At 45.6% G+C, this 24,208-nt stretch overlaps 1 protein-coding gene across 4 annotated transcripts in view; it reads left to right on the top strand.

Annotated features, from left to right (window-relative positions):
* IKBKB (inhibitor of nuclear factor kappa B kinase subunit beta) overlaps positions 1-23,973 on the top strand; it is a 74,879-nt gene extending 50,906 nt beyond the window's left edge. For 3 of the 4 annotated variants that reach the window (XM_086703594.1, XM_086703596.1, XM_086703597.1), the window contains 16 exons: positions 831-920; positions 2,997-3,121; positions 7,168-7,275; positions 8,435-8,564; positions 8,930-9,124; positions 9,986-10,100; positions 11,438-11,561; positions 12,117-12,268; positions 12,441-12,502; positions 13,545-13,666; positions 15,313-15,362; positions 15,468-15,567; positions 15,776-15,923; positions 18,944-19,071; positions 21,451-21,541; positions 22,589-23,973. In XM_086703594.1, the coding sequence (XP_086559720.1) occupies positions 831-920; positions 2,997-3,121; positions 7,168-7,275; positions 8,435-8,564; positions 8,930-9,124; positions 9,986-10,100; positions 11,438-11,561; positions 12,117-12,268; positions 12,441-12,502; positions 13,545-13,666; positions 15,313-15,362; positions 15,468-15,567; positions 15,776-15,923; positions 18,944-19,071; positions 21,451-21,541; positions 22,589-22,654 (1,806 nt within the window). In that variant the 3' untranslated portion in view covers positions 22,655-23,973. The remainder of the gene's footprint in view (positions 1-830; positions 921-2,996; positions 3,122-7,167; positions 7,276-8,434; positions 8,565-8,929; positions 9,125-9,985; positions 10,101-11,437; positions 11,562-12,116; positions 12,269-12,440; positions 12,503-13,544; positions 13,667-15,312; positions 15,363-15,467; positions 15,568-15,775; positions 15,924-18,943; positions 19,072-21,450; positions 21,542-22,588) is intronic. The other variant, XM_086703595.1, reaches the window with a different exon arrangement.
* Positions 23,974-24,208: the final 235 nt, after the last annotated feature.

The raw sequence follows: 24,208 nt of genomic DNA, 5'->3' as shown, positions 1-24,208 counted from the left end.
AAGGAAAATGTTTCTCCTCCCACTTCCACCCCAGCCTTTGGGACCAGCACCTCTGGGAAGTAGGCTTTTTGTTTCCCATGTGTTTGAGAGTGTAACTTTTGATGCTAAGCTGGAAACCAGCTCTAAGAGAGCTGAGAGAAGGCAGAGCGAGCTATGGCAGAGAGGAGGCATTTGGAGCTGGTACCTACATATAGAGCCTGGTTCGGCCTGCAGCTTTCCCAGAGCTCCTGGGGACCCTCCTCAGGGGGCCCTCCCGCTTGTGTGTGGCAGTAACCTCCCCATGGGGCTTGGCGCCCGTGCCCTTTCACAGCCTTCTTTGCTTAGCTGGGGGTGGCAAGCAAGGACTCAGCTGAGTGGAATGTAGTAACCCAACTTGTGGGCCACTCACTCTCTTCTGATAGAGACGTCAGCATTCTGGGCTTGGCCCATAACTATCACAGTGCTCACCTTTGCTCTAGTTCACACTTATTCTTGTAAGTGGTTCTAAGATTTGAGAACTGAAGGCATTTATTGAGAAGGTCTTTCACATCATAAATCCAGTGTAGCAGTCTTGAGGGCTGGTGCATAGTCTGTTCATTTTGACCTCCCTCTGGTGATTAGTTACAGAGCAAGGAGAACATGTGCCTTTTTTTCAGCATTTTCACAGTTATGTCTTCTCTTGCCCTACATCTACCATGTTGGAGGCAGTCTCCTGTGTAAATATTTGGTGGTTATTAGGAACTCAGAATCTAATACCACCTGGGAATTCAGAAATATCCTCTGCTCTGTCACCAGTATTCTCATAACCCTCAGATTTCTCCTTTTTCTTTCTTTCTTTTTTTTTTTTCCAGTTAATACACAAAATTATTGACCTAGGATATGCCAAGGAACTGGATCAGGGCAGTCTCTGTACTTCCTTTGTGGGGACCCTGCAATACCTGGTAAGAAATGGGATTTACATGTTTGCTTATCAGCTTTTCCCTGCTGACTGGACTTGTGCGGCTCCTCTCTGTCCTGCTTTCAAGCGTCTAAGTCTTGCCAGCTCTTCAGATGTTCCCAGATGTATAGGAATTGTTGTATGACAGAGACATAATCTGTTCAAGTCAGCACTTTTTCCCAACAGAGGCCCAGTGTAAGGATATGGGCATCTTCTCTGACATTCTCTTTGCTAGTGCGTGCCCTTGAACACATCCCATAACATCTTGGGCTTCAGTATTTTATCTGAAAATAGTTTAAACTAGATGCGTGCTGGTCTGTAGAAGCCACAGTTTCCATGAGGTGTCTCAGGCCACCAAGAAGGAGCTGAGCTCTGAGCTCCCACTCTTTCTTTACATTATTTGGTCTATTTTGGGGTTCTGTTTGAGTCACTCATTCAATTCAGGAAAATGCTGATTGAGTGTAGTCTATGTCTGCGTGCCAGGCACTGTGCTAGGAGCTGGCGATGTGATGGGAAAGAAGACAAGCATTTCCCTGGTCTTTAAAAGAAGCCTAGGGTTTAGTGAGAAAGCAGGCATTACCCCCAAACTTACACAAATAACTAAGAAATTAAAATTGTCATTAAGTGTTACAAAGAGAAAGTGCAGGGTGTTATAAGAATACATATTAGGAGGACCTTATCTTGTCTGGGACCTGAAGGATGAGTAGAAGAAAGGGGCTGGAGGTAGGGGAAAGGAGAGGAAATTGAAGCAAAGGATGTAGTCCATTGGAGGACTAAAAGACATTGAAGGGTTTTAAGTTGGAGAAGGATCAGGTTTACGCTTTGAAAAGACCACTCTTGATACAGAGTGGAGAATGAATTGCATTGAATAAGCGTAAAGAGTGGGCGAATGGTAAGGAGGCTCTGATCGGAAGCTCAGAGCTGGTGGTAGCAGGGGGGAAATAGAAAACTAGTCAAGAAATGCCTAGCAAGAGACCCAGTAAGACCTGGTAATAGATTGCTTGTGGATGGTAACAACCAATAAAATTTTGATTGAATAAAGGGTTCTGCAGTTGTAATAAACAAACAAAAGGTTGAAAGCCACCGGGCTAAATGAGCTTAAGCATTTTATCAAGTTCTTGAAAAAAAAGAAGAAATTCTTTGAAGTCTCTTTGAGTGCATTTATACTCCCTTGGGCTCCATTGATTTATAATGGGCTCCACTGACTTATGACCTGCTCGATGGAGTAGAGTTTTCAGAGTGATGACTCATGCGGAGCTGTGATTCAGGCCCTTGTGTCCCTATCATGTAATTATGTAGGTCCTGCTGAGCGTCCTCTGGAATCCTCATGGGCTCAGCAGAGGTTAAGTCAGGGCACCCCATGCTCTGACCAGGAGGCTCAGTCAAATCCTTCACCTTCAGGAACTAAAACTTCTGTCCACATAACCAGATCCAGAGCTTGATCTGATCATCCCCCCACTTTTTCCTCTTGGCTTGCACTCCTTGGCCCCTGCAGAAGTGTGACACTTCTAGCCAGACTGCGCACAGTCCTGTCTCCACGCCTTTGCTTGTGATGGTCCTTTCTAGAACGTCTCCTCGCAGACACTCATGTGAGGAGCCTTTTTCAGAACCAAGTTCCATGCCCACCTAGTTACTCCAGCTGTCTCTGCTTAGGCAGCAGTCATGCATCTGGCTTTTTTCCTACCTGATTATAAACATCCTGTCCCATTGTACGACCACATGTCCTAAATATATGTATTATGCATTTGGTGTATACAGCCTGGTATCATTTTCCTTGTTGTATGTAACTTCCCACCTGGACACTGCCCTCAAGAGGTATATAATGTACTCTGGTCTACCTAAAAATACCTCTAGGGACCCTTGTGTTAGCATCGGGAGTGAATGAGGTAGAGAAAAATTCTAGATACCACTGGCTACACAGGTGGTCACCCCCTCACCCTTGAGTGGACATGCCAGTACCCTCTGGATGGAGTCGGGCAGGTGTGGACACACAATTAGAAGGGCTGGTTGCCCCCTCCTGTGGTGGCTCCTCGGAAAAGGAAGCAGCTCAGGTGTTTCCCCACCTCATGTTCTTCTACAGGCCCCGGAACTCCTGGAGCAGCAGAAGTACACAGTGACTGTGGACTACTGGAGCTTCGGCACCTTGGCTTTTGAGTGCATCACAGGCTTCCGACCTTTCCTCCCTAACTGGCAGCCCGTGCAGTGGTGAGTGAGGGACCGGGGCCTGTGGGTGGGGCCAGGAGTGCCACCTGAAGGGAGGAGGGTGTCCCTCTACCTTAGACATGTTTCCATCTCATGGGACACTCCAGCCTGGGCCCGAGACTTCAGTGATCTGTCTCCCAAAGAGGAAGTCCTGTGAGGGCCCAGCATGTGGGCAGTCCAGGCTCCAAAAACCTAGAGAAGTAGAACAATTGTTAAGTATGATACCGTATAAAGGATGTTTGCCCTGTGTTTAGTAGCAACATGCCAGTACATTTATAGACTGTTGCATACATGTGTGCACTTTCACTGAGGATGCTGTGGATTAGTAGACAAATAAAGGAGATGTACACATGACAAAGGAGAAGTATTTACATGGAAATGTATTGTCTGCAAATTTTATTATGCTTAAATATTTATTTATTTATTTATTCATTCATTCATTCATTTATTATTTTTGAGAGAGAGAGTGACTGGGAGGGGCAGAGAGAGAGGGAGAGAGAGAATCCCAAGCAGGCTCCATGCTGTCACTGCAGAGCCCGACACGGGGCTCGAATGCACAAGCAATGAGATCATGACTTGACTGAAACCAAGAGTCAGACACTTAACCAACTGAGCCACCCAGGCACCCCTAAATTTTTGTTTTAAAAGCATTAGGGGCGCCTGGGTGGCTCAGTCGGTTGAGCGTCCGATTTCGCCTCAGGTCATGATCTCATTGCTTGTGCATTCGAGCCCCGTGTCGGGCTCTGCAGTGACAGCATGGAGCCTGCTTGGGATTCTGTGTCTCCCTCTCTCTCTGCCCCTTCCCTGCTCATGCTGTGTCTCTCTCTGTCTCAAAAATAAATAAAAACATTAAGAAAAAAAATTAAAAAAAATAAAGCATAAGAAAGTGCCTTAAAATGTAAACCAATGTGTACACAAATAAGTTACCAAAAAAAAAAATTTATTAATAAAAAAACCAAAGGACATACTTAAGTTTTAAAAGAATTACTCTGTATCTTAACATTTTTTATTACAAAAATAAGTGTTCATTGTATATGTGAAGGTTAATCATTATCAAAATACATAGTTTAAAAATTAACATGCCCCTAAATCAGGTTTCATTCAGAGTGTTCCTTGGGAGGCCACACCCTGATGTGAATGATGCTACTGTTGTTTCAAATTTTGTTTTTATTTCCAGTTTTTGTGTGTCTTTTTGGAGCAGTAATAAGTTCACATGGTTCAAGCTTCCAAAGGTATAAAAAGAGTATGCACTGAAAAGTCATCTCTTACTGGCCTCCCAGCCACCTGGCTTCCTTTCTGACAGGCACCTGATACCACTGGTTGTCAGTATGCTTCCAAGGGTGTTCCATACGGGTACGAATTGACCTGTTTCTCTGTTGGCTCGTTTATGTTTCACCCCTTTCCTACATCAGTTGATGGCACAGTAGGAACTATCCTGCATGTGCTCTCAGAGCATTTTTACACCATGAAAATTAGCTTCACAAAATCCAGAAACAACCACTATGAACATTTTTGTGCATCTCCGGGTTCCTCAGTATATGTGTTATACTTCAAAAAAAAAAAAATCCACAAATAAATTATTGTACATACTCTCCTATAACCTACTTTTCAGTCTTACTATTGAAAATGCTTTATGTTTTTCCGTTATTTGTAATACTTTCTGTTTGGTATTCAAATGAGTGGCTATACTGGAATTTATTTAACTTATGCACCGTTATTGGAAGCATGGGTAGTTTATAATTTTTACTTCTTAAAATAAAACCAAGAATAACGTCCTTATAAGGAAATCCTTGTATATCCATGATTATTTCCCTAGGATAATTCCTAGGAGTGGAATTTACTGATCAAAGATTATACACATTTTAGAGGTTTTTGATATGTATTGAGCATTTGCTCAACAGAAAGGTTGTATAAATAATGTTTTTACCAGGAACATACAAAGCTGCCCTTTTCACCACACTGTTGTTAACACTGGCTACTATCATTTTTCTGAATGCTTTTCTGGAAGTAGTGAAAACATTAAGTTTTTAAAAGGATAGGTATTTACATCATGAATTATTTATTTCTAAGATATAACCTTGGAAATCAATTCTAGAAGAGTGTTTTTATGTGTTGGCAATCCAGTTCAGTCAGCACGTATAAGCCAAACACTGAAAATTTCAGCAGAGGTGAAAGAGGCCAGGTCCCTGCTCTTCAAGAGTCTGGTGAAGTGGCAAAGTACGCCCTCCTGTGGTGATTTATTTTAAAACAAGCAATAATTGGGGCGCCTGGGTGGCTCAGTCAAGCGTCCAACTTCAGCTCAGGTCATGATCTCACTGTTTGTGGGTTCGAGCCCCACATTGGGTTCTGTGCTGACAGCTCGGAGCCTGGAGCCTGCTTCAGATTCTGTATCTCCCTCTCTCTGCCGCTGCCCTACCGTGCTCTCTCTCTCAAAAATAAAAATAAACATGAAAAAAAAGTTTTTTAGAAAATAAAAAAATAAAACAAGCAATACTTGATCTGCACAGGTTCTGGAATATTGAGGAATTAGCTCATTAATTTACAATCATACCATATACTGTATATACATCAATAGTGTTTTTAACTAACCAAGAAATTGTTGCATTTCTTTAGTTCCAATGTTGAGCTTTTCCATTATTTTTAATAAGATGAGTTAAAATCCATTAGAACCAGAAGAACAAGTACTATTTGAAAATGTATCCCTGATGTCTTGGCGTCTTTATTGTAAGTCTGTTGTCTGCAGAATCAGCTTCTTAGAACTCCCTTCCCCGGTGCTGGGAGACCAGCTGATGCTTTCAAGTAGGCTACTTGGATGCCCAGTCAGGAGCTGTTCAGTGGACAAGTTTGTGAAAAGTGGCTGTCTCACCTGCTTTGTAATGCCTTAGAGAACCTTTTAAAAATTTCACTCTCTCCTCTCAGATGGCAGATGGATAGTAATTTCCAGACAGATGTGATTTGAGCTTTATAATTCTATTACAATCCTACTTTGAAATACATTACAGGACCTAAGCAATAAGCATTTTATTTACTACAGCTTTTATTTTTACAATTTCCCATGGACAGACTATTCCATTAGAGGATCATCTGTGTCATTTGTATGTGACGACAGTCTTGGTACACCTGCCTTACAGTAATCACTGTTCCAGCCAGAGCTGTGATCCACCAGCCTCTGCCACATGCCAGTTCCAGCTAGGCCAACTTACCCCTTGCCAAGGAGAAGTGTTCAGGACTAAGACATTTTTATCTAAATTTCCCAGGTGTTTTTGGAAAGGAAAGACTTGGACATTCACACAGTGTAGAAAGAACAGCAGACTTTGGATTTGAGTCCCTAGTTCTGCCACTCTTTAGTTGTGTGGCCTTGGGCAAGTCACCTGATCTGTATTTCCTTACCACTGAATGGGGAACTAAAAACAGTGTCTACCACCTGGGGTTATCATGGCAAAGAAGTATGTGTTCAGTGTCCAAGTACTTGGTTATCTATGAAGCATTATTCAAATTTAAGTTATCTTCCTCATCACCAAAAAGATTTGAAACTAGTTGGGTTTAAATTTTTTTTCCCTTCAAATACTATTTCAGATGCATCAATAAGTGCTCTAAATTGGGAAATGTAACAGTTCATTCACCATTAGAGATCATATCTAGCCATGTGCATTTAGAGGGAAGTACGCTGTGCACGCATGTATTGTGCGTTATTTCCTGTAAATGTGATCTGCACGCAGTGATCCTGGTTTGGAAGTTCTAATTTTATCCTCTTTCAAAACATAAATGTTGGATTAGATAAGATGAAAAGTAGAGAAAATGATAAGCGAAGGATGAGATGAGGAGTCAGTAGTACTGGCTGTGGAACTCTAGGCACAGGATGGTTGATGACTCTACTTCAGGCAGTACAGACTATTGCGCTTGGAAGGAAGCCATCCTAGCAGGAAGCAAATGCACTGTTACCCAAAGATAGAATCACGACCTGGGGGTATCCTGTACAGTTGTAAAGCAGTATGTTACCAAAGTACAATGTCTCCTGCCTGCTAAGTGACTTAAGGGCTGTATTGCAGGCATTCCAAAGTCCGGCAGAAGAGTGAGATGGACATTGTTGTCAGTGAAGACTTGAATGGAGCGGTGAAGTTTTCCAGCTCCTTACCCTATCCCAATAATCTGAACAGGTAAGGCCCAGTGGCACTTCTCCTCTATGCGGTTTTCTTCCTTTTTCAGAAATAGATGTCTGCGGTGACATCTGATAGCTTTTAAATAGATTATCAAGGTATCCTGTGACTAGGAATTTGACATAATCGTCTCAGTCATCAACTTAGAATGGATTCCCACCCCTCACCCCATCTAGAAATCATCTCTTTTCTAAATTCACACAGTAATTTATCTGTACCTCTTACCACCCTTAGTAGTTTCTACCTTGTACTACATTTGGTTTTGCATAGCGTTTGTCTCCTAGTCAACTGTAAGCCTTTTCAGGGTAGGGGATTTCTACTTTACTTCTCTTTGCACTCCTGTGTAGCCTCATACTGTGTCATAGTCAACAAATAAACCTTTGTAGTTTGAACAGCATTGCAATCTCGTCTTAGAGCCAAAATAACAGCAGCAATACCAGCGTTGAGTAATAGTACAAAAGCAAGTGGCAAGGCAGTCACAAACAACTGAGTAGCACGGAAAATAATCACCATAAGTATTTAGAGGATGGGGAGAGAGGTACTGTGTGGATTAGAGCTGTATGGAATGACTTTGGATGAGCTAGAACTTTCTGGAAGGATCTGGAAAGATGTGCAGGACATGGATGAATGAAGAGGAAGGAAATTCAAGGGGAAGGAGTGAGGGGAGCAAAGGCATGTTTCAGGAGGCAGTGAGTAGGGAGTTGGCCTCTGTGGAGGCTGAGAGTGCCTCCATGAGGTAGGTCTGTGCCCAGGAAGGGGCATGAACTGTGTTGTGGGAACCACGAGTGCCTTTGCAGGTAGGGGTGGATTAACAAAATAAATCTGGCAGCATGGGGTCTAGATTGTGTGGGGGCATTGCCTAGAGGTGGGACATGCCTGTAAAGTGTATTTAAAGAGCTTCACAGATCATTCTCATGCAGCCAGGTGGAAGTTCAGTCTATTGAGAAATCCTGAATTTCAGGGGGTGTTGTAGCAGATCAGAGAGGGGATAAGCACCTGAATCATTAGTTTGGCTTTCCGTCAGATTAATTCATCTTCAGTCATCACATGTTGGTTGCCATGGGTGTGAGTATGGTGAATGTACGTGGGGTGTGCATGGTAAGGCCACCTGAGGATGGTGTTGGAGCTGTCCCCTCCTACGCTGTGCTCTTCTTCTCAGCGTCCTGGCACAGCGACTTGAAAAGTGGCTGCAGCTGATGCTGATGTGGCACCCACGACAGAGGGGCACCGATCCTGTGTATGGTCCCAATGGCTGTTTCAAGGCCCTGGATGACATCTTAAACCTAAAGGTGAGTGTGGAACCAGGTTAGCCTGAAGGCAGTAGGTCCCCAGTGGGCTGTGGCAGGGCTGGGGAAAAAAGAAGAGCTCCTTCAAAAGCAAGTCATGGGCCATCTGAGCTGTGGAAAGGGAGGCCCCTGTGAGAGCATCTGCCCCCATGCTAGTTGACATCGGTTGTAAGGTCACACTGTGAACAAACAGCAGCATTAAAGACCAGAATGTGTGAACTCTGGGCACCGAGACTCCCTTCCTTCCGACTAGCCCCTTTCTTCGTGTGGCTGGGAAATGTTGGGAGGAGCAGACGATCCAGGCAAGTAGGTGGGCCTCTCTGTAAAGATGGGTTTTTGTTTCCAATAACATGTGGGTTGTGTTGCAGCTGGTTCATATCTTGAACATGGTCACAGGCATCATTCACACGTATCCAGTGACAGAGGATGAGAGTCTGCAGAGCTTAAAGGCCAGAATCCAGAATGACACAGGGATCCCCGAGGAGGACCAGGAGCTGCTGCAAGAAGCTGGTCTGGCATTGATCCCTGACAAGCCGGCTACTCAGTGTATTTCAGAGGGCAAGGTGAAGCCCTGTTCCCTAAGGATGCCCTGCTTTTCCTGGCTTTGCTTCCAGGGGAACTAACTGCGCATTCAGATTTCAGCTCTACTTTGTCACATAATGCAGATAACTGCCTGGTTTTTTAGTTGGAATGTGAGATCCTCTGCATGGTCTAATAGGAGACATGAATCCCTGCACACTTGACTTGGTACTTTCAGACCACTCAGAGCACCTTTCTGTGGGCTCTGTTGCCAAAGCAGTGCTTCATTCCTCCGAGTCAACCAAAACTGTTGTGTATAGAACAGTGCTGATGACCACAGCAATGCAAGATGTGGTCCCTGCCCCCAAAGAACTGATAAAGTTAATGTGTGAGAAACAGCCATGGGATAGGACGGAGAGACCGAACATTTAAACTGCACAGTAAAGATAATAGAGAATAAGACCGTAATAAGTTGTGATTGAGGGATGCGTTTGGATAATAAACGTAAAAGGGGGCTCCTTGGGTGGCTCAGTCAGTTAAGAGTCTGACTCTTGGTTTCAGCTCAGTTCAGGATCTCATGGTTTGTGGTTTTGAGCCCTGCTTTGGGCTCTGTGCTGACAGCATGGAGCCTGCTTGGGATTCTCTCTATGTCCCTCTATCTCTTCCCCTCCCCTCCCTCAAAAATAAATAATAAAATAAACATTAAAAAAAAAAAAGTGTAAAAGGACCAGGAAAGGGACGTGTAGGCTGGAGTCATTAAGAAAGTCTTTATGGGTGCTCAGTACTTGCTGGCTGAAGATGATGCCATTGGGAAATAGTGGGGAACGCCCTGAAATCTCTGTTATTACTTGGAAAAGGAAGGGGTGGCATCCACAAGATCTCATCTTCCTCTTATCCTTTTGCAGCTGAATGAGGGCCGCACATTGGACATGGATCTCGTCTTTCTCTTTGACAACAGTAAAATCACGTATGAGACTCAGATCTCGCCACGGCCCCAACCTGAAAGTGTCAGCTGTATCCGTAAGAAGATCATTGTTTTTGTTTTTGTTTTTATTTTTTAATCACTTATGGGGTGCCTGGGTGGCTCAGTCGGTTAAGTGCCAGACTTTGGCTCAGGTCATGATCTCACAGTTCATGGGTTCAAACTCCACAATGGTCTCCGTGCTGACAGCTCGGAGCCTGGAGCCTACTTCAGATTCTGTGTATCCATCTTTCTCTGCACCTCCCCCACTCGCTTTTGATCTCTCTCAAAAATAAACATTAAGAAAAATCTTTTTTTAAATAATCACTTACAATGCTTGGAACAGGGTAGGAGGGACAGACATGGACTAGCGGAGGGGTCCACACCAAGGAGATGCGCTTATCCAGTCCCTGGGGCAACCTTCTTTACTTGGGACTTAGGGGTAGCCCAGCCAAAAAAGAGTAAAGGAAGTCTTCAATTTCAACCTCACAAATAGAATTCTAAACCTAGGACAGAGAATACTGCCTGTATGCCTCTGAACTTGATCGAATCAGATGGCCATTTTACTTATTTTTGAAGTTTTATTTATATTTTGTACATGATAGAAAAAAATCAAAAGGTACAAAAGAATATACAGTAACAAGCCAGCCTCTCTTCCCAATTTCCCAGTTTCTTCCAGGGAAACCACTCCTGTCAAGTTCTTGGGTATACCTTCCAGGGGTATTCTATGCATTATAAAGTGTATAGGTATTTTTCTCCCCAACATATGGTAACATACAACATGTACTGTTCTGCACCTGCCTTTTTCACTTAATAATATATTTTAGAAAATTTTTCCCCTGCTGGTGCATATGGAGCTGCCTATTTTTAATACTTGTGTAATATTCCATTGTATGGGTGGTAGATGGACATTTTAATGCATCCACCATTCCTGCTATCACACACACACACACACACACACACACACACACACTTAGAATAAGCAGATCTAGGGTCGAGAGTCTTAGCTCCAGACTTACTGCTTATTTAATGATGTTCCAGTACTACTGGGTGAAGCTGAATCTGTAGAAAACTTCATATGACTTTAAATATTGTAAACATAAAGGTTTCTGTTGAAAGCATAAGAGTCTGTGTACATGTAATTGATTCCATGTGGTTCGCAAAGTGTTTCTTCAAATAAGTAGGTATTTACTGACTGGTACATGCTTGTGCTATTAATGGGATACAAAAAATGTATGTGACAGTAACCAGGCTTAACACCCAAAAAGGTTATGTGATAGCATAGTAGTTTAGTTATATAACTGAAAAATGTAAAAGTGCCAGTGATGTCACAAGGCATGACGTGGTTAATCACAGGGCAGTTTTTCTCTGACGGTTGCATATGTCTCTGTTCCAGTTCAAGAGCCCAAGAGGAACCTCTCCTTCTTCCAGCTGAGGAAAGTGTGGGGCCAGGTTTGGCACAGCATCCAGACCCTGAAGGAGGACTGTAACCGGCTACAGCAGGGACAGCGAGCTGCCATGTATTATGCCAGGCGGTTTGGGACTTAATTTAAAATCGCGTGGTGGCTTTTTCCACAGGGAGGTGGCAGAGGCAGGGGCCCAGAAGCAACTGCTAGGACAGACAAGAGGGAGACGCTGGTTTGGACAGGCAGGAAGTGGTCAGGTGGGCAGGATTGAGGGAGGCCCTTTTAGACTTTATGAGGTGAGTGAGGTCAGCACATGGAGCTGTAAACTGAGGGGTGGGCTGGCAGAACTAGGGGCAGATTTTGGAATGTGGAAAAGCTCATTGCAGTCTGGGTCAGCAAAGTTCCCCTGATTGTCATGCTGGGGTCTGCCTGACTCTTTCCCCTGGGATATGACTAACTGGGGTTATTGGCCCTTTGTGTGGTACTTTGCCTTATTCCAGTGCTGGCTGAGGGCTAGGAAATTGTATGATTGTAAGTGGCTACTTTTGATACAATAATAATAATTATAGTAGGGATCTGCCTTGGCATTTGAGGTGGTTTTGCTGTTGTACAGGAAATGGTATTTGGATCCCAAACATGCCTGAAGGCTGTTTTTTGTGGTCCCTGCAGGATGAATCTCCTCCGGAATAATAGCTGCCTCTCCAAGATGAAGAATTCTATGGCTTCCATGTCTCAGCAGCTCAAAGCCAAGTTGGATTTCTTTAAAACCAGCATCCAGATTGACCTGGAGAAGTACAGTGAGCAGACAGAATTTGGGATCAGTGAGTGTACTCTCTGTAATGAGTTTGGAAAAACCATTACTGTCTTTCCCCCCCCCCCCCTCTTCCTAAGGTTTCTTTTGCCTCTTATAATTTAGTTGCTTGTGTCTATTTTGGTTTTGTGGTGTTTTCATTTTGTTTTTCTTTTTTTTTTTCCCTACATTTTTTTTTCCAGCATCAGATAAACTGCTGCTGGCCTGGAGGGAAATGGAACAGGCTGTGGAGCTCTGTGGGCGGGTAGGAGACTTGTTTTAGATTCCTATCCTTACCGAGGGGGGTGAGGCTTCGTACAACCTTTTCTCACTCTCTCCTCGAACACCAAATTCATCTTGTACGTCCAAAATCAGGAGGTCTTCACCATGCTCTCTGACCCTAACTGGGACTTGATGGGAAGAGGCCAGGCTGGTAGCCAGTAAAGGGGAGGCCCATGGTGGCAGATGCAGGAGCTGTGCAGACCTGGTGTGCATTTGAACAAGGCGCAAAATGTGAAGTGTCCTTACGGGAAGCCCAGGCCTCCTCCTATCAGAAAGGGCCTCAGATGAATGATCAACACTCCATCGGGCTGGGGGGTTTGCCTAGTTTTGTTGGGACACTAAATCCATAGGAAAGAAAAAGTCTAAGCATAAAGTTTTAGGACAGCATAAATCAAACACCACTGAAAAACGTTAATTGTGAGGCAAGGGAAGGAAGTATGGCTTAGTGATCCTCACACAAATTGAAGACCGAAGCCTCCAAGACCTTTTCTGGGCTTTTTACTATATCTATATCTATATTATTATCTATACTATTATTATCTATACTATTTACTATATTTAGATGTCTTCTCTGACCAGAGAGACAGTGAGTGCTCCAGCCCATCCTGGCACTCACATCCAGAATCTCCGATAGAAAGGAGCCCAGGCCTCCCAATGTGGGATGGCATTGGGGTAGACAAATTAAGGGAAGAGAAAGAAATATGCATTGGGCTCTTCTCTATGCCAGGTACCATGCCAGATACTTTACATACTGTATCTTATCTCACCCTTAAAATGGCCCCATTAGAAGCCTATTTTATGGCAGAGGAAACTGCAGCTCAGGAGTTAGGTGCTTTCCCCATGGGTCACACAGCTAGAAAGTGGTAAACCCGAGATCCAAACCCAGGCCTTCTGACTCCAGAGTCTCTGTCCCTTCTAGCCAGTCACCTGAGAGTCTTCGGTGAGTTTGGAACGTATCCCCCCCCCCCCCCCCCCAAATCTTGCATCTCAGAACGCCCTTATTACATCAGTTGACATTAGCACAGCTTTTTCATCAGGAGAATGAAGTGAAGCACCTGGTGGAGCGGATGATGGCGCTGCAGACCGACATTGTGGACCTGCAGAGGAGCCCCATGGGGCGGAAGCAGGGGGGAACGCTGGACGACCTGTGAGTACCGACCCGGTGTCCGGCCAAACCCATAGACGCCCCAGCCAAACTTCCATACATGTGTTGAGATCGTCTAAGGATTCAAGTGTGGTTATCACAGAAGCTCTGTGAGACCATTCTATAGAGTGTGATCCATTGGCAAAGCATCTTGGCATGTTCCAGATGAGTTGCAGAGATGAGCAAAGGGCCAGTCACCATCACTGTCAGCCTTCATTTCCATATCTAGCAAGTGTTGAGAAGAATTGTCCGACCTCACGGAGTTGTGAAGATCAATTCAGATGATTCAGATAGAGCAGGAGTTCATCATCTTTAAAGTCTGTGATGCAGGAGCTTTAACCGTGGCACCAGACGTCACTGTTCACGCAGCCCACCCTGATCCAGGTGTGGCTCAAAGAGCAGAAAGTAGAACAGAGAAGGAAACCAGCAGGTCTTAAGATTTTGAACCCGGGAACTGTTCATTTGAGTCTTTATCAGGAATCTGGCCTTGGCTCTGGGAGGTGATAAGGTGCCCAGGCAAAGCAGTCCTACCTGAAGGAAAGCCAGATGAGAGGGAGCAGGCGAGCTGCCTCAAACTCTTGGGAGCTCCCACTTGGGCTCAGCACTGTCCTCCAGTGCCTTTACCAGGATTCTCAGGACCAGAATCTCGAACATCAGAAATCTGATGATTCATTTAAAAAGAAAGAAGAAATCTGATGATTCGTATTCTGTATTTTCTCAAGTTATTTAACCCATTATTCTCCTTTAGTTTTCAACATTTTTTATTTATTTTTGGGACAGAGAGAGACAGAGCATGAATGGGAGAGGGGCAGAGAGAGAGGGAGACACAGAATCGGAAACAGGCTCCAGGCTCTGAGCCATCAGCCCAGAGCCTGACGCCGGGCTCGAACTCACAGACCGCGAGATCGTGACCTGGCTGAAGTCGGACACTTAACCGACTGCGCCACCCAGGCGCCCCAGTTCTCCTTTAGTTTTCAAATGAGAGTCACCTCTGAAATGTCTGGTAGTTTCATTGTGTTGAGGTGGAAAAGGGATAGAAGTTTGTGTCTACCCTTGGGCTTGAGTTCTCACAGGGAGCCCGTGTTCTCCAGGCTTAGGTCCAGTGATGGCACTGGAATCACCATTGCAGAAGCCACGTGGACAGGAAATTCCAAGGGACAGAGTAGAACCTCCCTTTCTTAAGATTCTTTCTCATTAGGGATGCCTGGGTGGCTTAGTTGCTTAAGCATCTGATTCTTGGTTTCGGCTCAGGTCACCATCTCGCAGTTTGTGAGTTTGAGCCCCAAGTCGGGCTCTGCACTGACAGCATGGAGCCTGCTTATGAGTCTCTCTCTCCCTGTCTCTCTACCCCTCCCTTGCTTGCTCTCTCTGTCTCTCTCTCTCAAAGTAAATACAAATAAACTTTAAAAAAAAGAGAAAAGAGATTCTCTTGGAGAGAAGGGCGAGGTTTGATAACGAGAGCCATCAGTTCCTCATCATAGGCATCACCTATAGTATCACCAGGAGTAGTAATTTCCTCCAGTCAAGGCATAGTGCTGGTCTTGCTTCTAAAAGTCAGTGATTCTACTGGCAGGAATTGACTAACCAGTGTCCCACATGTGCTTATTTGACCTCACATCTTGACAGAGTTTCTCCTTTGTATATTTCAGAGAAGAGCAAGCGAGGGAGCTTTACAGGAGACTTCGGGAAAAACCCAGAGGTTAGTGGGCCATTCTGTCTGCCACACGTGCCTGGTTGTCATGTGTATGGCGTTGACACTCTGCCAGCCACTGGAGGAACTGTGGGACTCTTTGCCTCTTTCCAGACCAACGAACTGATGGTGACAGTCTTGAAATGGTCCGGCTGCTTCTTCAGGCCATCCAAGGCTTTGAGAAGAAAGTGCGAGTGATTTATATGCAGCTCAGGTATCCGCCCCAACTTCCCTTCTCCAGGGTGGAATTCAGAGAAGCGGCAAGGACCCACGTGAGGCCATTTTCTCACTGCCCTCTGACTTGCTTACCCTGAAGGAGATTTATCCGCAGCTGTTGTTGGATTCATAATTACCAGGGATTATGTTCTCCTCCCTTCTCCAACCCAAATGCCACTGGAATTTGTCACATTTACTCTTTACAGTAAAACTGTGGTTTGCAAGCAGAAGGCTCTGGAACTGTTGCCCAAGGTGGAAGAGGTGGTGAGTTTAATGAACGAAGACGAGAAGACTGTCGTCCGGCTTCAGGAGAAGCGGCAGAAGGAACTCTGGAATCTCCTGAAGATCGCTTGTGTGAGTGAGCCCCATGGCCAGGCCCTCGGCCCCCAGCCCGCCAGCCTCTTTTCCACCTCCGTGCTGCTGTCATCACCCTCCAAGAGAGACCGCAAAGCCACTGACAGACACCACTCAATTGCCACGGCTCAGTTTTCCTTCCTCTTCTCCATGACTTAGAGGGAGCAGGGAGGGGCCGAGTCAGGGCCGCACCAGGTGTGTTTCATTCTGCACGTGTGCATTTCCTGTGGCTGCTGTCACAAAGCGGCACCGCAGAGTTATTCCCTTACAGTCCTGGAGGCCGGAAGTCCGAAATCCAGGTGTTGGCAGGGCTGAGCTCCCGCTGCAAGCTCTAGGGGAGAATGTTTCCATGCTTCTTCCAGCTTCTGGTGGCCCTGGGAAGTCCTTGGCTAGTCCTTGGCTGCATCACTCTATTGTCTGTCCCTGTCTTCACAAGGCCTTCTTCTCCGTGTCTGTCTTCTGGGTGTCTCAGATCAGTACACTTGCCATTGAATGCGGTTCCCACCTCAGTAGTCCAAGTTGATCTCCTCTCAGGATCCTTAACTTCATCTGTGCAGACCCTTTTTCCAAGAAGGTCACATTCACAGGTTGCTGGACTTAGGATGTGGACAGATCTTTTGGGGGACCTTCACGCACCACAGTGCATGTCTGTGTGACCTGGTTGATCCTCATCTGAGCCTGTGCTGCTTAGTATTGTCAACCACACTTTCTGTGCCCACTGTCTTAATGTAGCTGAGATTCCACTGCATGCTGCTCAGGGAGAAAATGGGACACAAAAAAGAGCCCGGGACAGAGAAGGAAAAGAACCAGGTAAAAGCCATGGAAACCAGAGCTGATGGGAGAAAGACCCACACTATGCCAGCTGCAGCGAGGTTAACTATGATGAAAGAGTGATTTAGCCACTGGTGGTAGTTAAGAGCAAAGAGGAAAATGGGAAGATAGTTGCTTAAGGTGGAGGCAGGGTGCAAGGATGGTGTTTTTAAGATCATGGACTGGAGCGTATTTGTAGGTCAGGCAGGAGACAGTGCACTGGGAGAGTCACAGTATCAAAGAGGTGGGAGACAGTTGAATGTCCAGGTCCTGAGAACAGCAGGGTGTCAGCTTCATGGGCATGCATGGAAGGATTGGCCTGGGGAAGGGATGAGTGACATTTCCTCCTGTAAGAAAGGAAGCAAATTAAAAAAGGAGAGATGACAAGGAGAGAAGCTTTAGGAAGGAGAGGGAAATTGAGGTATTTCCAGTGACGGCCTGATACACCATCTGCATTCATGTGACGTTTACTGAGCGCCGACCACGTGCCCAGGAGCGAGATGAAAACTGGAGGTAAAGGGGGAAAGAAGCATGGCACCCGGCCCAGGAGCTCATAATCAGAGGGGCACACACAGGGAAGTGAATTCAAACGTGGGGCAGGAAGTGTTCAGCAGCAGCAGCTGTGGTGTCATGAGCATGAGCCATAGCATGAGTGTGAAGGAGCAACGTGAGCTTCAGGCCTGGAGGTGAGGGAACCACAGGAAACATTCACAAGGAAGGGTTGTTTCAACTGAAGAACGAGGTGGACAGGTGGAGACGACATTCCAGAACGAAGACATTGCTCTATCAGAGAGGCACGGAGGCCTGAAAGTGTGTGTGTTCCAGGTGCTACATGCAGAGTGGCGTAGTGTGGGGCAAAAGGGTATCGTTTGGAATGAAACTGGAGAGGCAGGCGAGGACGAGCTCATGCAGGCCACACATGCTTTCGCAGGCATAGCAAACACTAGGGAATTTGTTTTTCTCTCTCATGTCGAAGGAAGTATGGGAATGGTATGATCACATTTGGGTTTCAGAGAAATCCTTCATGGCAGCTGGAGAATGGATTTGAGACTTTGGCAAACGTCACCACTGAGGGGGGGGCGCCTCTCTGGGGACTGGAGTTGCACAGCCCTTAGGGTGCACAGGACAAGACAGTGGAAGGACTGCTCTCCTGCAGGCCCAGGCTAAGTGGAGGAGGTGGATGTCTGGGTCTTTCCACGGGTGACCATCTGCAGAGCAAAATTGGGTGCTTGACTGACTGGTTGAAGCCAGACCTTGACGTTCAGCTGGAAGGAAGGATGTGGAACCAGGATGGGTCCCATAGCTCGTGAGGCTGAGCAGGATGAAGACCCACGGGCTGCAGCAAGGGCAGGAGCCGGGTCTGTAAAAAGACGTGAGGCCAACAGATGAGAGTTCAGCTGGAAACTTGAAGTGGGGCAAAGCACAAGGTGCTGGGAAGGTTGGCATAGGTCATCTGCGGGCTGCAGGTGTGAGGAGGTGCGAGCCCCTGAAGCAGGAGCCACTGGCTTAACCTCTTGACTGAGGTGGGTAGCTGCAGCAGCCGGGGGGTCAGGACATCTTGGTTTTCTTGTTGGCTGTTCCACAGATGGTGCAATTCACAGAAGGCCACTTACAACCTTCTGGTATGTCTCAGGCTTCTACTTGAGACAGCAAAGATGTCTCCCTCTTAGTTTCCTTACGAGAGTTTCTGAAGCAATCAGACTAATGAACGAAGCTTACAAATGCAGGTACTCCAATCTCCCTATATTTACAATCTTCTATCAAAAAGTACACCTGTAGGGATGCCTGGGTGGCTTAGTCAGTTAAGCATCCTACTTCAGCTGAGGTCATGGTCCCACAGTTTGTGAGTTCGAGCCCCTCGTCATGCTCTGTGCTGACAAGTCAGAGCCTGCAGCCTGCTTCGGATTCTGTGTCTTCTTCTCTCTGCCCCTTGCGTTCTCTCTCTCTCTCTCTCTCTCTCTCTCTCTCTCTCAAAAGTAAATAAGCATTAAAAAAAAAATTTTTAAAAGCACACCTATAGATGCAGAAAGATTTTCTAAGCCTGAATGAAGACTGTGGCCATATGCAGGGATGTTGACTAAAAATTTGTAGGAATAGCTAGTGTATTGTGACCTATTGTTTTGTGAGAAAATACTATGGTGTGAATGCAAAATTGGAATCATCCCTTTGCTCCAAAATTGTGTTGACTCTCTTTTGGTTTTGTCCTTTAGAGCAAAGTTCGTGGTCCTGTGAGTGGAAGCCCAGATAGCATGAATGCTGCTCGCCTCAGTCACTCTGGTCAGCTAATGTCTCAGCCTTCCACTGCCCCTAACAGCTTGCCTGAGTCTGTCAAGAAAAGGTAGGTCACTGTAAGGTGCCGGTGATGGCCCAGTGCACTGGGAAGTCATGGGAATAGACATGCATGTTTATCATTGATCATTTTATGTGTCTAGCAATTTTGTGCATGTATTGAGTTTGTGTTTGTTAATATCCAAGCAAATGTGATATTTTGCTCTCTAGTGCCTTGCAACTTGCTAAGTAGTTGCCTTGTCTAAGGATTGGATTACTAATTGCTTAATGAGGAGATTGAACGTGCTAGTCAGTCACATGCTAGTCAGTCACATGCTATTATATAGTCCCATCAGCCATCATCTGTCATTCAGAACCAGCCTGCCCGCAGGGAGTGCCCTGTTGGCCACGCCTCAGTCATCTCACCTCCTCCCTCTCACCTCCCACCACTGTGAGTTACCATATTAGGGTTTTCCACCCACTGCCTCTCCTCACCCCCCACTTCTGCCTTGCTTTCCCCTCCTATCGCCTGGGCCACTGCCACCAAGTTGGTGAACAGAGCATTTCAGCCTTTTCTGCGAGGCCTTTGGCCTCCCTACTTCCCATCCAGTTCTGCCTCCAAGCCCTCCCTAGTCAAATTAGTCTTCACAGAATACCACTTGATCAAGTTATTTTTTGGCCAGTAACTAGTAGTGGCTTCCCACTCCCCTGGAGGATTCAACCTGAGCCTTTTTAGACATTTACAGCCACCTCAGCCACCGTCTAGGCTGATCCCCAGTTCCCATACAGACTCCTTGCCCTGGCCCAGTGGTTCTCAAAGTCTGATCCAGACCAGCAGCATCAGCAGCATCTGGGCACTTGTTAGAAATGCAGTTGCTGAATCAGCTGCTCAGGGGCAGGGCAGAGCAGTCAGCCTTTCAGAAGCCTTGGCTGGTTTCTGATGCACTCTGAAGTTCCAGAACCTCTGTGGGCTGGTCCTGGGAGGTCCTTCCACCTACAGGACACATCTGCTTCCCTCTCCTCCAATGCCCTGATCACTCACACAGCTCTCTCTTCTTGGACCGCCTTTGGGTGTTTTTGTTTCTAGTTTAGTCCCATGCAGTTTCTTCAACATCCTCTATGTGTTGGGTCTCAGGCACTGGCAATGGTTAAAATTGTCTGTGTGGGCAAATCTATAGACCAAAAAATAGATTAATGATTGCCTAGGGCAGGTGAGGGGGAGGGTGGGAAGGTTTCTTTTTGCATGATGAAAATGTTCTAAAATTAGATTATGGTCAAGATTGTATAATTCTGTAAATATACTAAAACTACCGAATTACACACTTTAAATGGGTAAACTTTATGGTATCTAAATTATAGATAGATCAATAAAGCTATTTTAAAAATCCTGTTCTGGGGCTCCTGGGTGGCTCAGTCAGTTAAGTGTCTGACTTTTGGCTCTCACAGTTCGTGGGTTTGAGCCCAGCATCAGGTTCTCTGCTCTCAACAGATCCTCTGTCCCCATCTCTCTCTCTGTCCCTCCTCCGCTCATTCTCTTTCTCTCTCGAACAAACTTTAAAAACAAAACAAAATAAAAATCCTGTTCCTGTGCTTGGGGAATTCATAGCCTATACGTTGTGGTACTTAATTGTACGTGACCTTAGATTGTTAATTCTCTCCCCAACCTACTGTGAGCTTGAGGATAGTAACCAGGTCCTGTGCCTCTTACATTGCCCTTTGGAGCTGGCCCTAAGCCTTCAACCTAGTTGGTAGCTACGTGGAAGAGGCTGAGCAAAAATGTGGCCTGTGTTCCTTCCATCAGAGTGTCATGCTTTGTAAGGTGAGTGGATTTCCAAGGCACTGTCTTCCTGGATTTGGCATTTTCCCTCCAATGATATCCTGGAAGCCCTGGGAAAGTCGTCCTGGGAGCACAGGCTGTCCGTCCATGTCCTAGAGCTGAGGCTAAAATAGGACAAGCGGCTTATTATACCTTTCCCTTTCTCCCCATGGCCGTTCACGACAGGTACATTTCTTATCCTGGAAAAAGAGAAAGCAGTTTAAATGAAATCAGTTCCCAGAACTTGCTTTTTCACAGATCTCAAGGAACTATGGAAATGGTGAAATTACGTGGTCTGTATATTTTTTTTCTATTTCAAAAACTGGAAAACAGGTGATTTGTGAGGTATCTTTAGATTTTGGCAGTTTAGAGAGAATTAAATTCAATTATCTGAAGTAAAAAGAGATCTGCTTGCTCTTTCACATTGTGAATGGTAACACTTATGGCTGAACGTGGGCTTCTGAAAAGTGCTTAACTAGATGAAGGAGATTACTGGTCAGTGACACGGTGCTTTACGACACTCAGCATCAAAATAATTGTAACTTCATTTTTAAAATCTTGTCAAAATCCCTGTAGCATTATCTCTGAAAATTCACATTGACCATTTTCTAATAATCTGATCATTTTCCTTAGTGAAGAACTGGTGGCTGAAGCACACACGCTCTGCACCCAGCTAGAAAATGTGATGCAAGACACCATCAAAGAGCAGGACCAGAGTTTAAGGGTAATGGCCTGTGTGAATCCGACATATTCCGTGTCCTTTCTCCCCACGGCAAGCCAGAAAAAGAAAATGCAAAGGCAATCCAGCGTTTCCTCCATCTCAGTATATGCTTATGCTTTTCTAGTACAGACTTCTTCTTATTCAGAGTAACGCTAACAATTATTGAATGGGTACGAGTACACTATGTGCATTATCTCATTTAATCCTTGTAACGCTTAATTTTGTTAAGGGAGGTAGCATCATTCTGAGAAGGTCTTTCTCTCCCTGTGGTTTTTGTAGCACTGCTGAGCATCTGTGTGCATGGAGGTCTGGGGCTAAAACAAGGACCTGTCACAGCCCCGCCTCTCAGGGACTCAGAGCTTAGCAGTAGGTAGTACTACTTATAGGGAAACTAACCTGATGAAAAACTGGTCAAGATACAGGTACATTTATGGCAAAGGTTCAGAGATGCTAAGCCATTCCTCAGATCTTAAAAGGCCCTTTCCTGCCAATACGGTGACCTGCTAGCCTCCCCCTAACTTCTCAGTTTCCAGAAGAATCAGAGAGGATACCACTACTAATTGTAATCACTTCTTATTTATTCAACTGTCCGTCTCTGGTTTAGGGCTTTTGCTATCTTTTATTTCTGCCCATCCTCCTTCTGACAGCGTGTATTTTGATCATTTCACTGCTTATTTGCACTCCTACCAGAGAAATAGGAAGTCTTATCAGGCCGTTTCATCTGGTAGGGTTGGAAACTGGTAGCTGAGGTTAGCTCTTGGTACCACCTACCCACGGTCAGAAGTGCTATGAGCCACAGGTGGTACTAAAACTGCCTGTCTAGTTTCCATAGTCCCGGAATCTGAGTGGCTTCAAGCTAGGCCAAAGGAAAGTTCCCTTACGGTTGTGAAAATGTAGCTTTAGCTCGAGAGTACCCTGCAATAACAAGACTGTTACTAATGAGAGGATTTAAATTTCCTTCTAAATTGTGCTGGTCGCCTCCTGAGGAAGACAAACAATCCAAGGTGTATTGGTGGCCACTGTATTTTTAACATGCCTGTTGACTTTCAGTCTCTAGACTGGAGCTGGTTACAGACGGAAGAAGAAGAGCAGAATGGCCTGGAACAGGCCTCTTGACTGTGTGGGTGGCCTTGACCACCTGATGGGACTGCCTGCCCTGAGGCCCTCCCATGGTGGCCCCCGCTGTCATGATGTCCCAGCAGTCTTCGGCACCCAGGCAAAGATCTTCTCACTTCCCCAGGAGTTGTGACATTCACCGTGGGCCAGGGCTGGCGTCCTCTGCAGGCACCGCCAGCAACTTGTCTGCACACTGGAAGTCCTGCATCTTGGAGGCTCAGCAAACACTGCTGCCAAGCATGAGCATTTAGGGAGACCAAGCCACTGCAGCTGCTTCCTCTGGTCTGGAAAAAGTTCTCAAAGTACTTTGCCCCACAGATCACTGGACAAATGTCTAACATGACTCTTTCAGGACAAACTGTGGAGGACACTTGGTGTCAGCCTGCCCTCTCCTGACCCCTCCTGATCTCCAGAGGTCCTGATCCGCCTGTCCTCACAGCTAATGTTTCATCTGGATTTGGAACTAAACAGACTTTTAAATTGTAGACTTGGCATGGCCCCATCCTTTCTCTTCCTCTTTTCATTTCACTGCTGCTAAAATTTCCCTTTTACCCACTACTTTGGTGGTCGTGTCCCCGTTGGCAAGGTCGTAGGTGAATGCCAGCTCTCCCCATCTGTAGCCCTTTCAGCCACAGAGTGACCTGCCAGCACCAGGTCAGAGAGCAGCTTCCTTCCTTCGGGTCCCGGAGACTACCTGCGAATGAGCTCTTGTGCAGAAGAACGGAAGAAGAAAAGGGTATCTGTCAACCATAAGTCTGCTGACCCCTGTGCCCACACCTGTGTCCCTGCTCAGACACATCTATGTGCGGTGGTGCTGGGATGGGGGAGCGCCTGTTTCTCATATCATCTAGCAGTATTATTAAATTGACTTATTTAAAAAATAGTTTCCATATTTTGCAACATGACTCAAGCATTTATACTGGGTTCCACAACCTGTTTTTGGCAATATTTATGGTCAGGACTTAGGAACTCAAAAACCAGCTTAATGGAAAATGTTATAAAATTGAATAGTGCCTGGATCTGATGTTGTCTTAGCACCAGCACTGCTTCTTTGACATTTCACAAAAGTTCTTTATGTTAAAAGCAGGAAAACAAAACGAGTTTAGATGATCACAAATAGGCGAGTTTGGTCAGAAAAGAAAGTTGGAATAGGAGGATTTTACAAACTGGCTTCCATGGAAACAGTACAAAGGGTTTCAGGGTCAAGTACATTTAGGAAATGCTTCATGCTTTAATTGCCTCTTGGAGATTCCCATTGTACACTGGCATAGTAAAGTTTCTGAGAGTCCTACAATAATAAACTGGCTTAACTGTGTAAATCTACTGTTTGCCAAATGCCTTTGACAGCAGAGCCGTTTTTCCCCCATGTGAGTGTAACATTTAATACAGCATGATTTTGGAAACACTGGTGAGGAACATAGTGGGAAATAAGACCAGAACGGGAGGCTGCGATGGAGCCAGACTGGGGAGGGAATGAATGCGAGACTAAGGGTTATGGGCTTCACTGAAGAATTTTAGCAAGAAAATGACATCACCAAAGCAATGGTTTAAAAA

The sequence above is a fragment of the Puma concolor genome, chromosome B1, assembly GCF_028749965.1.
Source record: "Puma concolor isolate L17-30 chromosome B1, mPumCon1.1.hap2, whole genome shotgun sequence".
Taxonomy (NCBI): domain Eukaryota; kingdom Metazoa; phylum Chordata; class Mammalia; order Carnivora; family Felidae; genus Puma; species Puma concolor.
Note: the sequence above shows the minus strand (reverse complement) of the source record. Positions and strands in the feature narration are given on the sequence as shown.